A 17347-nucleotide genomic window follows, 5' to 3' on the forward strand; every position below is an offset into this window, starting at 1 on the left:
TTTGCAGAAAACCAACAAAATCTCCTTTGGCAGTGTCCAGTTTGGGAATCAGCTCTGTCCTCTATGGAGGAAGCATTTGTAACTAAAACTCATTCAGTAAAAAAAAGGCAATGCAGTGAGAAGCTGAAACATTCCCATTTCAGTAAAGTGCATGGGGCTGTGACACAGAACAGCTTTGCTATGACCTGATCTCTGGTGCTGGGCTGAAGGAGGGGGAGGCCAAGTTCTTCACGATCCTATTGAGGTTGGCAATTTTCTCTTCCAGTAAATAATTCTTCCTCTCTGCAGTTTTCTGCCGCTGCTCCGTGACCTCCAGAGCCTTCAGCAGCTGCGCATTCTCCACGTAAAGATCCTTGACCATCACGTCTGCCTTCATGTTCTTGGAGAGCTGGGCAGGGAATGGGACACAGACACTCAGCAAATGACAGATAAAAACTCCAAAGGAGGGTCTGGGAAGCAGGTGACTGTGTTAACTGTAACTTCAAATATCAAAGGAAAACCCCATTTGTCTTGTTAAAAACCCAGGGTCCTTAGAGATGCTGTGAAGATTAGGAGACTGGAAAGGCTTTTTAAGAAGATGGGGTAGATAATAGAGGGTTTCAAATCAACCTTGTCAGGTGAGTTCTGCTTTACAGCATTTATCCTCTAAGAATAAATTTAGTGCACAAGAGATCCACAAGCCCAGTGATCCCACAGAGAGACTTCCAAAAACTCCAATACCACATCAAAGAAAGGATCTGTTTGGAGGAGGAGGCCTCAAAGAAATCAAGACTTGATTTTCTCCTCAGGAGATTATTTTTTTCCTCTTTTTCTGAGTAACCTTTCCAGTTAGCATCCTCAGCTGAAATTTGATTTTTGTTTCTTGATTTAGGAAATCAGTGAGTAGTGGATTCAGCCCCCGATTTGGAGTTTTATGAAGTTTTAGGCAAATATGCTGCAGTTGAGCTCAAAAGTGTTAAATAAAACCACTTTTAACTTTATTCTGAACAACAGGTTGGCAGCCTTTGCCCACTTAGGGGTTTGCAGAAGGAATGGGGAATGTTTGAGGAAGTCCAAGAACACTCACTTGTTCTTTCAGCTGATTTACTTTATCTTGGAGAAGCCTCTTCACAAGCCTCAGTTTCTGCTCCACATCCATCATCCGCTCTTCCATCATTTTTAGAAGCTGCTCATGACCTCCCTGGAAAGCAACATTTATGTGAAAATCAGTTAAAAATCAGTTCCCAGTCACCAATCTGTTTTGTTTTTCCAGTTTACGCTCAAGAAAATAGGTGGCCCTCCACACTTGTCTGATTTAGAAACAACTAAACTAATAAACCTTTAATTGAGGCAAAATATTAACACTCAAAGGACTGTCTCACTATTGCATTGGCTTTCTAAGCAAGTTACACTTGGAATTACCACATCAAGGGAAAATGACAAAATTCTAAGTTCTGTCCTGTCTGTAACAGTCAGAGCTGGCTAATTTCCTTTTCTTGTTCTTTGGTACTGCCAAATTTCTGATGAACGTGGGACACACAATGCCAATTTAATGATTTTAGAATAAAAATAAGGCAAAGTCTAATTGACAATGTAACTCTTCCATCCAGAGACCCCTGGAAAGTGAGTAATATTAAAAAAAAAATAGGATTCCAAACTTCATTTTTTTTCCATCTTCTTTGATTAGTTTTCATAACCCTAAACTGGTATTCTTTTTTTTTCTTCAGCAAGGTGGAAAGCATCATAATTCTGTGTCATGAGACTGTTATGCCAACACCTGAGGGAACTTACCCAAAATAAATAAGAAACATCAGGAATTACAAAAGAACTTGTTTGGATTTAGGAACTTCTAGACACTGACTTCAGGAAAACTGAGACTTTATTTTAATGCCAGTTTGTTACTCAAATTCTAGGCAGTCATTTGAGGAGATAAACTGTGACAAAGCACCAACCCAAAATAAAACACCTGCAAACCCAAACCCAGCCCACCTATGGAGGAAGATAAATGAGTATCTGCTTCAGGTAGGAAGTTCCTCATCCAAAACCCTAAAAATTATCCCCTTGGGGGCGGGGGTTGATTTAAACTCACTCAACATTTTATTTGCTGTAGCATCAGAAACTCAAATCTCTATATGAGGTGATGTGATAATTCATTTTTATGGAAAAAGCATACATTAGAGTCACACAGAAAGCAGTTTTACAGTGTGGGTGGAATGGGTATTTTTTTCAGAATTAATGGAATTTGATTGGAATTCACAATCTGGGAACTCACTATTCCCCGTCCCATTGGTTGCATGAGCCTTGAGTGAGTAGTTAGGTGGAAAAGAAGAATTAGGGAGGTCTCAATACCTGTGATTTAAGGTATTTTTGCCTTAAATGTTCTCACTTCACATTGTTTCATGTTAAATGGGAGAAACCTGCTCAAGCAGAAGCTTTAAGGTCATTAAAAATAGGAGAAAAAAGATCTTTACAAGCAAACAGCTGAAATAGGTCACAGCTCCAACTAGAAAAATCACAGGCCTTAAAGAGGTGTTTTGCTGGACTACTAAAGTATTAAAATCCTAATTCAATCAAGTAGTTTAAGACTAAATAAAAACTACAGAATTTTATCCAAGAAACAATATCTTCCCCTTTTTATTTTATGGCCACAGTAGTAGAAGATCCCTCATTTTCTTTTTTCAAGTTCATCTGCTAAAGAAAAAGCTGAGTTTCTGTACTCTAGTACATCCCCATCACAAATCTTTCCCAGAAGTCTTGATATAACAATGTTCACTATCAAATATAAATATTTTGTCTAAAACTTGTTCATTCTTGAAGTGCAAATTATTGATTTCTATGAAGACAAGAGACATTATGCTTAAAAAAGGATTTTATTTTTCATTTACATCAAAAAAGTCATCTTTCCCTGTTAAAAAGTTTATACATCTTATACAAAAATGCAGTATAAATACCCCAGATTTTCTTCAAATCTCATATAAAATTAGTACCATTTGAGAAAAATAGGCTCTTTCCCCATACTGAACAACTGCACATTTTAAATAACATAAATAAAACCCATTTGTAACAAATTTTAAAAAAAGCTGCTGGAAGCTTTTGAGCTTTCACAAAATAGCTTCTAGACAAATAAATAAGAAAATAACACTGCGGAGACTTTTTTTGCCGTTTTTTTGCAACAAAAAAGGAAAAAAAAATAGAATTTGATCCTCAAGTTTCTCAGCTTATGCCAGTTCTGTGGGGGTTTTTTTGTGTGTTTATCATGGAAAAGGAATGGGATCAAAAGCAGCCAGAGGTGTCAGAGGTGCCCGATCCTCCGGTAGGAATCTGCATGCACTGCTCGCTGCTCCGGTAGCAAGGCCTAGAGAAAGAAGGCAAGTGGGAATACTTCACCCTGATATCCAGGTTTTTTCTTCAAAACACGTACACTTCAAGCAAGGAAAAAAAAAAAAAAAAGGCACCAATACAAGCAAAGCAAGCAACACAGGACCAAAAAAAAAAAATTACACACACACACAAAGAGAAAAACCATGCAGAGTATCTTATATATATTTTCCATCTGTAAACATGAGTGTTACACAGCTGGGAAACTGAGGGGGCATTTTCTACATCTAAGGACTCTCATCCATGGTTTTTTAAAGATCAGTGACAGTGATTAAGTTAGCAAAGTTTTTTAATGGAAATCCTCCTCTCTCTCTTAAAAAAAAATCTCATTTATAACATAAAAATCTCATATAATAGATATAAAACCTCACAGATTGTTAAGCATTTGGGAAAAATGTAGCCAAACTCGCCCTCCTTTGAAAACTTTATATATCTATCTCAAACCTTGTTGTTCTTCCCTCAGAGTGAACAAGCAGCTTGGTCAGAGGTGATACAAAATTTGAAATATTGAGCAGCACAGATATTAATCAGTGCTAGGCAAACTTTGGGAAATACTGGGTAATTAACAGGCTCCCAAATTTCGTTATTGAGAAAGGGATATGAGGTAATCACAGCACTAGACACAACATAAACAGTCACTGGTTATTCAGAAGAGTCCAGACAGGTTAACACAATAGAAACAGCTCGGGAGTTATAATTTAATTTAATGGAATTTAAACATGTAACAGCAGCCTTTGGATGAAAATAACTCAGGACTGACTGTAAAATGAATAAAAAACCCACAGATAACCAGGATCGAAAAGGAATGAAAACTGCAAAGCAGGATAAATACAGAACAATTCCATTAAAAAAAGAGGGGGGGATAACTTTGGATACCTCATTACACAAGATCTAAGAAAGCTGCAAAATGCAAAGCAGCAGCAGAACTAAATTATTCACTTTACACAGAAAGCATGGAGATAACCTGACCTTGTACTCACTGGTGAAAGGATGATGGAGAGGGATTAGGATGGAAGCTTTCAGGTTGCTAAAGGGGACATTAAAAGGGACATGAGCTCAACTAAATGTTAAACCCTAAAAATCAGGATGGCAAAGAAAAAAAAATCAACAGAGATTCAAGCAGGAGGTGCTTACAAGAAGCAGCAGAGACAAACAGATAAATCTGGCTTTGTTTATAACTGCAGGTTTTTAATGGTCAGAAAGTTATGTAGTAAAAAAGGGGTGTTATAAACCAGAATATCCCCTCATTTTAAGGAAAAGAAAAAAAATTAAAAGGATTAAGTGAATTAGTGCATTGACAGCAAATTTTTGCAAAGCCTCTCTAAATATTTTTTAATTCACAAAACTTTTCCAGGAAATCTAGGAGAGATTCATCTCTAGAACTGCAAGTTCCAGGATGTGACTTGTTTGTAGATTGTTCCAAAATCTAAATTACCAAGCAGCTGCCACTCCTGCAATATGGCTTTGATTGATTCTTAAACTGAACTGCACATTTTGCTCCCCACAGTATGGGACCAAGTACATCAGCCTGTGATGATGCAATTCTGAAAAGGAACCTTACAATCAATTTGCTTCTACTTTACCTGCAATTATTTGATTTTTAAATTTTTTTAAGAAACATTTTGATTTTATCCCTTTCTTAAAAAAGATTTACTCCAAGTTTTGGATACTTTAAAAAATGATTACTGTCTATACTCTCTCCATAATATCTTTTTTCTTGGAATACCTATTACCATATTCAGAGATTTTGGAGCGTCAAAGTCTTGGTCTCATTATTATTATTTTAAGGTATTATTTTAAAGTATAACTGCAAACTAAATTTAAAATATAAGAGGGGTGTTTTTTCCTGCTACCAGAAGAATAAATAGCCAATAGTATTTTACCTAATTTATTTATCTAATCTAAGTATAAATCTAAATAAATATCTAAAATAGATAAAATGCTAAATATACATTTAGGTTACTTAGAGCTTTATCTTTTCTCATAAGGTAACAGTTGTAATATTATTTTAAAACTTTATTTGGCCTGAGCCAAAGCTTTAGAGATTCAGAGATCCAATTGCTCTGCGAAGAAAAGGATCATTTGGCAATATTTATAGGGCAGAAGCAAACATTTCTACTACCTGTAATTCGATTTTACAAGGTAAAAAATTAACACAAAAAAAATGTGTTCAAGTTTCTGTACAACAGTTAACTGCCTTGTCTCATGGTCAAATCAGGAAGATTTGTCCTAGAAAAAGGATTAATTTATGTCCTACTCTGCTACAACAAATGTGACAGCAACAGCCCAAATGAGGATTTTATGTGATGTGCAATATCTGCCGTGGTGTATTTTAAAAATAATAGTTCCAGACACTGTTATTAGGCAAAGAAACAAACAAAAAAAGCCCCTATAAACACTTACTGCATGTGGAGCAGAAAGAGAAAAGCCAATTAAATGTGGATGGGAGTGGTTTGAGCTAAAAAAAAAATAAAAATAAAAAACAGATCCAGGATGAAGCTCTGTCTCAGGCTAACCATGCTAAACAGCATATTTTGCACATCTCCTTGCTGGCGCGAAGTTAAATTTTTGAACTGGCATAAACAGAGAACGGATCCCACCAGAATTTAAAAAAGATAATCCAACAGAACAACTCAAGACAATTAAACCAAGTATTTTCACTTTCAAAGGAGGGGAAACCTTACCTGCTGCATGTTTGTCCCCGAGGGTCTCCTCTCGAGCTCTTCCTGGAGGCGCTGACTCCTCCTCTCCGCCTGGAGCAGCTGCTGGTGGAGCTGCAAGAATTGTTCCCTGGGCACCGTGGCACAGCCTTGCTGCTGGGAGCTCTGGCTACGCATCCCCCCGGACTGGAGCATCTGGAAAAGGAAAAAAAAAATCCCAAATCCCAGCCATCAGACCCCTGCTGCTCCCTCTGCCACAGGTGCTCCTCAAGCAGCTCACTCTCAGATTTCTCGTGCACAAGAGAAACACACCTGGACTTGGTGGTAAGAGGTGAACAGGCAACTTTTTCCCAATGGAAAAAAAAAAAAAAAAGATGGAATTTCATACAAAGGAATCTGGGCTTTGATTCATTATTACAGGCCCTAATTATAAAAGTCATTGAATTTTTGATCAATTCCTATCAAAGTTTAGTTGGCAAGCTTTAAGTAACAATTTCCCATTTCAAGAAGGCTGAAGATGTGCTGATTATTAGTTGTGTTGATTATTATCCATGCTGATTACTTCTAGTCTTTAGGGTGGAGAGGGAACATTTATCTCTAATGCGACGTTCAGAATTCAGTAGGTTACACCCTATAGATATTTCCTAATCTTCACTCCTAACTGTAGACATATTAAGAACTAAGACAGTCACGTGAAATAATTCAGAGGTTTTCCAGACTAAAGCAAAACCTAGGTAAGTAACTCACAGTTGGAAGAGTTAATTATACTAAAAAGGACCAGAACTGGACAGTAAAAATCCCTGATCACTCAGACAAACTCATTTGCATGTGGAATTTGTGTAGCATTAATAATTTCTTCCCATAAAGAAGAAACCATTACTCTGTTCCTTTAGGAAAAGGGGTATAAGATTATCTTGGTGATTTTAATTTTCCATTCACTACTGATTTCAATTCCTTTTCACAACTGGGAAAACCATCAATTTGGATAAAATTTCAGTTATTGACTTCACCTCTAACTGTAAATATTTTTCACAATGCTGCAGCACTTTCTGGCCCTGGTACCATCCCTATCTCTGCTAGTCCAGGTAAACAGAAACTAAGTTTATGTATACTTCAAAATAAAACTATTTGTATTTTTTAAAGCTATTTAGGGGTTCTCTTTGTCTGTAAAGGAGCTGTTCTTTTCCTGACAATACAGACAGTGAACATAATGAGCTTTTGGTGGAATTTCTTTCAGGGTTTCCTGCCATGTTGTGAAGCACACAAGTAACTAATGAGAAAACAGTCAATTAGTGTTAACAGCATCTTAAAAATAAATGCTAGTGAAACAGCAATGAAAACAATATAGCCCTGCTGCATTCATCTGTGGAAGAAAATGGAACAACCATGAGCTTGATAAACTATCAGGATGATGCCAAGGGGGACCAGAAATTAATTAAAGGAAACATTGGACAGTCTGGTGGAAAAGCATGCAGGCACCAGGGGTAAATATGCAAACACCTTCAAGGCTCACAGTCAACGGGGTAGCAGGAAGCCACTTTTCATTCTCTCCCTTCCAATTTTAATTCTTTTGGAAGCAATGGGGAGATTTCTCTCCATTTTCATGGCAACCCCTTAGGAACATGCAGCTCCTTGGGATACAGAACCACACTGCACAACACATTCACCACAAAGAACTGCCCAAAATTGACATTGAAATGAATAGTGGCTTCTTTACTTAAGAGATGCATGGAATAAAAAAAGAAAAGAAATCCATAAGAAAAAAAAAAAAAAAAAAAAGGAATGTTTTCTCCATGCTGTGGGGGTACATTAAAAATTATTGCTCTACCTTTGCACACTATTTCAGAGAGAGAACTGCCCCCTTCTCTGCTAGTTCCAACCACTGTGTTCTAGCCAGGTTAGCCATGGACAAAAGGAGAACAGGCACAAAAGAGAGAGTTAGAAGTCACAAATCACTGAGTGGATGTTGTACACCCCTGCTGGGAAACTGTTACCAGGAGGAACAAAATCCTGCCTTTTTGAAATGCACATTTCAGGAGAAAACACAATCCCAGGCTTGCTGTTTACGAGTTTAAGTGTTTGGCATTTTCCCAAAGCTTAATTAAGACTATATAAATAAATTCACAAGGAATATAAACAGTCTTTTCATTAACTTGTCAAAGTCTCGTATTTCCTAATTAGGTTTTTGCAGTTTTATTACTAATTGCAGAGGATTTTCAGCCTAATGTCTCCCATTTGATGAAAAACATAAGGCCATTTAAAAAAAAAGTGTTACAGAAGCTTCATCTAAAAGATGCTTTGACTTATGGAACAAGTCAAAATTTTAGCTTTTTCATTTTTTTTTTAATATTTTGTCTTAAACTCAAATCCAGGACATCAAATTTAGGCAAGACTACTGAGAGAGAACTTGGAGGTCTGGGCTGACCTTATGGGACACACTAAACACAATTAAGTTGCCCATTCCTATAACCAAGGGCTCCTAAATTTTGATATCCAGCATGAGCCATCTCCAGCAGAACTTGCACAGCAGCTTTTGGAAGAATCTCCACTGAAGTTTTCACTCATGCCTTTAAATTAACAGTAAGCTGTGTACATTGATATTTTATCCTGATTTAGATAATATTAAGTTTAAATTCAGCAACTTATTCACAGAGGAAATAAGAACAGGTTTCTACATTAAGAGCAGTATTACACAAACATCAGGAAATTTGAGGTGACAAGTTTTAGGAAGGAAGAGGGAAGTGTCAGCCTTGCCTCAAGTACAGAAAAAAATGTCTTTGCTGTTTGATTTTATATCTGAAGCTGTATGTCAATTATGACTAAGCAAAACATCTGCTTCAGAGAGCAGGATGCTTGCCACACAACTTGGTTATGAAAGATGAGGTTAAGCATCCGGAGAGGTTAATTCTTCTAGCTTCAATTAGTTTTCTCTGTTGCTACACATCCATAAGATGTTTTAAAATAAAATAAATTCAGTAAAATAGTGATAAAGGCCTACAATCAACACTGATTGAAAAAGTACCTCCATTAACTGATCATCCAGCTTGACTTGCTTTTTTCTCAGCCCTTCGTTTTCTGAGCTGGTTTCCAGTTCACGTTCAAGAGAATTCATCTGACTGATCTATGAGAGGCAAGAAGTTTCCTTAGAAAAGAAGCAATTTCTCATTTTATCTGTTTTTCCCTCCCTCAGGAACCATTGAATACCAAGACAGCTCAAGTCTAAAAACGAGGAGTATTTGGGCAAGTGCTTTGCTACAAGAGCTGTCCCACAGCAGATGCACAGAGCCCAGTCAGCTTCTTCAGACACAGATTTGTGAGAGGGAAAGAGCACAAGATTCAGAGTAGAAGAAGAAAGTTCCAGCTTCTCCCTTGAGCTCCTGAGAGACGGAAACTACTGCACTGATTTGTGTGTTTACCACCCAAAACTCACCTTCCTGTTTGCAGATGACAACTCCTTCTGAAGCTGTTCGCACTCTCTCTTTAAGCTCAGCTTCTCCTGCTCTATGGCTTTGACAAGCCCTGACTGGCTTTGATGCTTTTGGTGCTTTAGGGAAAGGATTGTGGATTCCAGCTGTCGGATCTGAGGAGATCAGAGATGAGCAAATGTGAAAAGATGTTCCAGGTAATTCTACTTCCTCTAAAATACCAGTTGATTCTGGACTCGTAGAATCTCAGGATGGTTTAGATTAGGAAAGGACCTTAAATGCCATCCCATTCCACCCCCTGCCATGGGCAGGGATGCCTTCCACTATCCCAGGCTGCTCCAAGTCCTGTCCAACCTGGCCTTGGACATTTCCAGAGATCCAGGGGCAGCCACAGTTTCTAATATTTGCTTTGATATCTCTTGTCCTTCTCTCCCTTCATCCTCCCCATAATCCACTTAATACTGCAGGCCAAGAAATTGCACAAGAAGAATGTTAGGAATATTAAGAATCTTTTTGTTAACTTGAAGCTGGACTGAAATCTTGGACAAGGATTACTAGGATTATCTCTTAAAGAAGAGAAATATCCTGAGAGTGTTGTGGAGTCTCATTCTCTGGAGGTATTCAAAACTTGCCTGGATTGTGATCTATGAAAACTGAGCTCCCAAACCCAGGCCTCCCGGGATCTGCCAGCTTGCCCAGGTTACCTTTTCCCTGGAGTGAGCCAGGTCTGTTTTAGTGCTCTGCACTTCCCTCTGCAGCCTCTCGTTGTCCTGCCTGAGCAGCCTCTGCTCCTGCTCCGGCGGCTGCTCCAGCTCATCCCAATGGATCGGCCCCCGCTGGTCCTGCAGCCCTGAGGGAGGCACAGCCACTTCCAGAACCCGGTTCTTAAGACAGACAGAATTGCAGGGTTAGGCCTTCAACAAAGAAGCAGACATTTGCTCTATTCAGGTGGGTTTGAGGTGGATTTTCAGTTAAGTGCAGGCTCCAAAGTTGCAGCATTCTCATCTCCCTCCCAGCCCAGCTCACTGTTTTATCCTTAAAAAATCCAATGTGCAAATCCCAAATGCTTCCCTCTACTAAAATCATGGATAATGGCTGTGTGCACAAGGAGTGCACAGAGTTCAGCAACACAAGAAAAGCAATTTACGTTCTCTTTAGAGCCAAATAGAACTCGGTATTATATATTATGCACTAATAGCTGTAATTTAGCTCCTGTTGTACAATTCTGAAACAGCCTCTTTTCCACGTGGACATTAAATATTCCTTAATTACATGGCAAACAAGCCAAATTAGTAACTGAATTCATAACAGCAATCCCAAGACTGCTGTCTACAACCTCCTTCAGTTACAAATCCTCATTAGCTGAGAGGTTGGTATAATTCTGTACCTTTCAAAACCAAGTTGCACTGAAAATTAGATCCCCTGTCAATGACTAGTTCAATTTTTATAGCTGATAGGTGTAAATTAATACATTGTCCACAAATTTAGGGGTTTTACTGGCAAAGGGTTTCTTTTGGGGAAGAACGGAGACAGACTGATTGTTGCCTGTCCACATCCAACACTTAAAATACAGTTTTTAAAAATCAGCTTCAAACCGGCACATTATATCCAACAGACAATAATTACAGCTACCTACTGAGATCCCTAAAGCCCTTTACCTTTTCACTGGTGCTCTGCAGCTGTTTGTGCAATGCAATCACCTCTTGTTTCAGGGTTTCCTTCTCCTGCTGGGTCACCTGCAGGTCGGATTTCAGCTGGGACATTTGGAGGCTGGTGCTCTGCAGAGTTTCATTCAGGCTCTGAACCTGTAAAGAACAGGAGCACAGCTTGGCTTTTGCTGGATCAAGATTCCCTGTGTGGATCAGGTATGCCAGGTATTTAGGATCTCTGATGGAAGGAGCGAAGTTAAAACACTGATTTCCCTCTTTGAAAATGTTAAATTGAGTTTATCAGCTCTCTACAGCTCCCAGACGGGAAGGTGGAGCTGAAGGGGGTCAGGCTCTGCTGCGAGGGAACAGGGGACAGAATGAGGAAACAGCCTCAAGGTGTGTCAGAGGAGATTTAGATTGGATATTAGGGAAAAATTCCTCATGGAAAGGGTTTTTGAACATTGGCACAGCTGCCCAGGGCAGTGGTACAGTCCCCATCCCTGAAGGGATTTAAAAGCCCTGTGGATGTGGCACCTGGGTCAGTGGTGGCCTTGGGGGAATGGTTGGACTCAATCTTAGATGGATTTTCTATCCTTAAAACTCTCTTAATTCCTAATGAATTTCCCACTTTCTGTTCCAAGCTTGCAGCTATCCACTTTGAATAGAGCTACAATGCTACATTCACCAGAAACATCTTCTAGCCTTGAGCATTTACTGTGATATGCTGGAAAGCAGCTTTCCCTTGAATTATTTGTTCTTCCTGACAGCCCATGGCCAAGGAGAAGCTCTAGGAGTGCTCAGCCAAGCAGGGAACTGCTTGATCCCATCCCTGCCTGGGGAAGGATGAGCCTGCACCAGGACAGAGGAACAACAGCAGAGTCTCTGCAGCATTTTAGGAATCACCAAGCAGAGAGAATTGGCAGAAGTAACTTGGCTGTAGAGAGAAAAATCCCTCATTGTGTTTAACAAGTTTCTTTTTGTCCTTTAAGAACATCATTTTGAAAGCCTCTTGAAGCTGCATGGCATCAGAAGGGCTTTCATGAGAAAAAGCACTACAAGAGATGATCAAAATGCTTTTATGCAGGTTAGAACATAAATCGTTGTTTCAAACCTTGTCCTGGGAGAGGCTGAGCTGAGCTTTTAGTGCCTGACTCTGCTGCTCCCAGGATTTCTGCTCCTGCTTCAAGCTGCCGACTGCACTCTCCAAGCAGCTGACCTGAGCTACCTGCAATGAGATTACATCAGGCATCTTCACTCAGGAATTTTGTTTTTGACTCAGTTTGACTTCAAGGCTTACCCTAGAGGGAGTTAAAGCTAAGGAAGGAAGGAAAATGCAGGAAAGCAAAAAGGCCCTCAAGCTCCCTGAATTTCCACACAATGGGATTATTATTTACAGTGTGCAGATTGCTCTGCTGCAGTTCAGAGTTACAGTAGGTTAGAGATGCTATAAAAGTCCAAGAACACTGTCTCCCTTGTCCTGCTGCAGTATTTATATCCAGGCCTCTCCTCCTTGCAATGTTTGGCATTTTCTACATAATCAAATTACAGTAAAGCTGTGCTCCAGAATTTAAGCTTTCCTCTCTAACACCAGGTAGGGAAAAAAATCCAGGCAGTAGCAATTAAGCTTTATTCTGTCTTAGAATGAGGAAAAAACCACCCAGAGATGTTTTACAGGTTATAGTGATACAGATAATGATATAGGAATTTTAACAGCCCTTTACAGCATGTAGTGATGTGGATTTGCATTCCTTTCTTACCTTATCAATACATCTGTTCAGTTCCTCACTCAGGGCGTCTTTCTCTTTCTGCAGCTTTTCATTTTTAGTGGTTAAACTTGAAACTTCATTTTGAAGGTCAGCGAGATCAGGACATCTGGGCAGCTGTGGGAAACAAACCCCTCACACCTGCATTTCTGTGCTGACACAAAATTTGGCATGAAAATCATGGGATGCCCAAATGGTTTGGGTTGGAACGGACCTTTAAAGGTCATCAAACTCTAATCCCTCTGGAATAAGCAGGGACACCTTCCACTATATCCCAGGTTGCTCCAAGCTGTCCTTGGACACTTCCAGGGATCTAGGAGCAGCCACAAATGCTTTGAGCAGCCTGTGCCAGGGCCTCACAACCCTCACAGGGAAGGAATTTTTTCCCATTATATCCCATCTAAATCACCAGGAGTTAAAATACAGAGGGAAAACCACTGCACTGCTGACTTCCAATCCTTTTCCCAACTGACCAGTGCTTTATCACTGCCTTTCCTCTTTCCATCTCCTGCCTGTAATTACACTCCAGCGACAATCCATTCCTTTCTGAATAGGCCTCAGCTGCTTTTGCTTTTTAAGACCATTATCTACCCTGAGCACTGGGTGCCTCAACTGAGTGTTTTACACTGTGCAGAAAATGACTTTGTGGAGCCCTAATCAGGGAACTGACTCATTTGAAGCCTTCATCATCTGTGTTTATTAGCATATATTTACAGCCAATTGAACTGTGCTTGTACAGGAGATAACTGAGCTCTCCAGCAAATTATTCTCAGATGTTATGAGATATCTCTGATATCTCCAGATGGGTTTAGCAACAGGAATTCCCCCTGACACGACATGCTGGAAGAGCTCATTCCTTAAATGCAGCTAAAATGGGTTATCTCCAGTTACAGAGAAATGTTCTCCTATGGAGCCCATTTGCCTTGTCTATTCCTTAATTAGAGCTTTAAATCTTTATCTTGACCAAAGCTTCTCTGTGTAGATCCACTACTCCAAAAAATATTTTGGCTTAAGACGACCTGAACCCAACCTGATTTGAAGAATTGTGCCTTGCACCTGGAAACTGTTTCAAGAGGAGTTACATTCCCTTACTTTTATGACCTTTCAAGAAATTAACTACTTCTACCTCTTAATTTTCATCCATTAAGAGATGGTGAAAATTAATCTGATGGTACTCAAATAGAATCCCAGAAGGGTCTGGGTTCGAAGGGACCTTTAAAGGTCATCAAGTTCCAATCTCTCGGGAATAAGCAGGGACACCTCCCACTATCCCAGGCTGCCCCAAGCCCCACCCAGCCTGGCCTTGGACACTTCCAGGGATCCAGGGACAGCCACAGCTTCTCTGGGCAATAAGATGCCATACCTGTTTTGTCTTCTCCAGCTCCTGCTTAAGGATGTGGTTCTCCTGCTCCAGGAGATGACCTTGAACCTTCATTTTTGACACCTCCATCTCCAAAGACGACACCATCTTTGATGACTGCAAAAAAATAAAAAGGGTCAGATTTCAATTCAGGAGCCTCACAGAGCACCAAAGTTCAAGCAGAGGATGCTGCAGCCACTGCAGAGATGTCACTGGCTGAACAGCAGCCATGATGGAAAGCGCAGGGAAATATTTGGCATCCCTAAGCTGTGTTTTCAAGACAAACCTGCACACTTTTCCCTTCTGGCTTTTGGCTGCTGCTGTGTTTAAGCCAACATTTAGCAAAGCTCAGCTCTGAAATCCCATGCGCATCCCAGGACAGGGATGCCAGTTCCTAAGCCCCTGAAGTCCAACTCTCCTACCAAATCCTGTACCTCTGTTTTGGAGTTTTCCAGTTCCTCTTTCAGCAGCAGCCTCTCCTTTTCCCATTCTTCCAGGGTACACTTCCTCTCTTCTCTCTCCTTTTGCTTGAGCACCCTCGCCAGCTGTTGATTGAGATCCTGCACATCTGCTTGGTTTTTGGAGTTCCTCTGGCTGAGTTCTGTATTTTCAGAGTCCAGCTGTTGGTTCCTGGTCTTCAGATCCGCCACCTGAGTGGGAGCAGCAGTGATTTTATGCTGGGAATGAGACTTTGGATATTTCCTTTCTATGAAAGTTATTATAGATCTAACAAGTCTCACTCTGACAGCGACTCCAAACAAATAATTTGTCATAATTTGCCTTAATTAGACCAGTCATATCAGTCATCCACACTTTGCCATGCTGGTGTGGATTTTGAGAGTTATCTTAAAAGATTATTCTGAGCAAGTATTTTCCTAAGCAATATCAAGATGACATGGATGAAAAAGGTAATTAATCCTTCTATTTCACCCATTATAACAAGCCACCCCTAAAATAAAGGTAACAGCCACATGGATACAACTGGAGCATTCCTAGACCAAGCCAGCTGGGAAATGAGTAGAGGTTGAATCACAATCTCTATTTTCCATGGGCTACTGCAGAGAATCACAAAAAAAAATACAAAAGCGAAGATTTAAACTTTGTATTTCTATGAAATAAACTTGCCAAGTTGACTGTGGAAAATGCCCCCTGAAGCCTGTAAGCTGGGCAAGTACAGCTTTTGTCTTATGAGCAGGTCAAGCCAGTCTCAAATCAATCCCAAAGAAGCAATAAAAGAGTTTTCAAAACGTTTAAATTTAGCAAACGCTCGTTTTCCGCTGCCTTTGTGACTATCCAATGAAGAGCTTTGATGCATGATGATTTCTAGAGAGAAGGTTCTGTGCTCAGGCCACACACACCTGCTTTTTCAGGTTGTCAACCATCTTCTGCACAGCCACTTTCTCCTTCCTCACAGCCTCTATCTTCTGCCTGTGGAAAAATGAAAGCTCATTAACACTAAAATCAATTATCAATGTACACAACCTCAAGATTGCACAGGAGGACATCACACAAGTTGTGCCAGGGGAGGTTTAGATTGGATATTAGGAAAGATTTCTTCACTGCCCAGGGCAGTGCTGGAGTCCCCATCCCTGGAGGGATTTAAAATTCATGTGGATGTGGCACTTGGGGACATGGCTCAGTGGTGGCCTTGGCAGTGCTGGGTTAATGGCTGGACTTGATCTTGGAGGTCTTTTCCAACCTTAATGATGCCAGAAATGAGCTGGATTTTTTTAACACCACCAGAAATGGTAACTGTGGATATTTATTTATTGCTCAGCATCCCTGCTCTCCCATCAACTTGGCAAGTGTTTAACCTCTCAAGGTGCCCCAAGTGGGTCTTTCCTACAGGGGAAGAATAATCCCAGGATCATGCATGGATGGTTCTGCATTTACCAGACACAAGCACTAGAATAATCCATCAGATGAGCCTCTCCCTGCCTTTGCTGAAGCACAAATAATTGCATCAGGTCAGCTCCTAAGTCTGTGTCCAGCGTATTACTAGGTCACCTCAATGCCTGCAGCTAAACCCTTGCCTGGCTCTGGGGCTGGGCAGGACAAGACAAGCTGAGGCAGGGAAAAGGAGGAGAAATAACCTGTCAACCAGCTGGATTTCCAGCAGCACCATGAAATAACCCCATTCTGGATTTGTACAGCACCTAACACACAAAAGAGCTTGGAGAGAAGGGAAGAGCTCATTGTGGCTGAGCCACAGCAACGGCCTGAAGGCATCACAGGGTATATTCCCAGTGGAATTCTCACCTCATTTCTTCCCTGGATCCATTCAGCTCTCTCAGTTTCAGGTTGGAAGCACTCCCCTCCTCATTTAATAAAGTCACTTCGTTTTTCAGGACAGTGTTTTCCTCACGGAGCTTCTCGGCCTCACACCTGTGGCAGAGAGAGGAGACAAGTGAGAACAGTTCCTATAGGATGCCTGGAGAGGGGAAAAAAGTCCCACAAATTAGATCTACCTGAAACACTTCAAAAACAAAGCTACAATTGCCTTGGTTTATGTATAAATGGTGTATTTATATTTTATAGGAATTCAGCAGGAGCGCTCCCTGGTTTGTTCAAAAAACTGCAAATTTTTGCAACAAGCTTAAAAAAACCCACCAAAACCAAAAACCTGAGCTTTTGGGGCATGTTTTTGAGCAGCTCAAGTGAGTTAAAAACTTAAGTTTCACACGAGTATTCCGCCTATCTTTCAGTCCTTAAGCTACAAATAACAACTGAACACCACAATATTCATATTGCCAGGAGAGTGAGCTGTTTCCCCAAATGGAATTCAGAATTCTGGGAACAGCACAGCTGGAAAATGGTTCTTCTGTCCTCAGGAGACTGCACAGAAATAACTTAGCCATGGTGGGACACCTGAAAGAACAATTTCCTGCAGGAAGCTGGTGCTGAACAGCAATTAAGCCACTTGTAGCCACTTTAGCCACAAAAAAAGAGAAATCCTTGCTGGAATACAGCAGTTAAAAACAAGCAGGTAAAACCGATGATGAATATAATATAATGAATATATGTTTTATAACTGTATGTACCATAACACACCCCTGAGGGGCTCCCAACTCGGAAAAATAAGTCCCTGTAATTCTCTAGCATTAACTTAAATATTGAGAAAAACAGAAGCACT

At 40.3% G+C, this 17347-nt stretch overlaps 1 protein-coding gene across 3 annotated transcripts in view; it reads right to left on the reverse strand.

The window, feature by feature from the left end:
- Nucleotides 1-17347, reverse strand: part of NIN (ninein) — a 56539-nt gene continuing 39192 nt past the window's right edge. The window contains exons 18-30 of one of the 3 annotated variants that reach the window (XM_066321494.1): nt 16474-16599; nt 15573-15642; nt 14649-14864; nt 14218-14331; nt 12849-12971; nt 12203-12316; nt 11101-11247; nt 10147-10326; nt 9448-9597; nt 9040-9138; nt 6042-6212; nt 1067-1180; nt 1-388 (exon numbers count right to left, since the gene is read on the reverse strand). In XM_066321494.1, the coding sequence (XP_066177591.1) occupies nt 179-388; nt 1067-1180; nt 6042-6212; nt 9040-9138; nt 9448-9597; nt 10147-10326; nt 11101-11247; nt 12203-12316; nt 12849-12971; nt 14218-14331; nt 14649-14864; nt 15573-15642; nt 16474-16599 (1834 nt within the window). In that variant the 3' untranslated portion in view covers nt 1-178. Of the gene's footprint in view, nt 389-1066; nt 1181-2844; nt 3335-6041; nt 6213-7845; nt 7907-9039; nt 9139-9447; nt 9598-10146; nt 10327-11100; nt 11248-12202; nt 12317-12848; nt 12972-14217; nt 14332-14648; nt 14865-15572; nt 15643-16473; nt 16600-17347 lie in introns of those variants that run through there. The other 2 variants (XM_066321495.1, XM_066321496.1) reach the window with 2 other exon arrangements.

Source organism: Sylvia atricapilla, chromosome 6 (assembly GCF_009819655.1).
Source record: "Sylvia atricapilla isolate bSylAtr1 chromosome 6, bSylAtr1.pri, whole genome shotgun sequence".
Taxonomy (NCBI): domain Eukaryota; kingdom Metazoa; phylum Chordata; class Aves; order Passeriformes; family Sylviidae; genus Sylvia; species Sylvia atricapilla.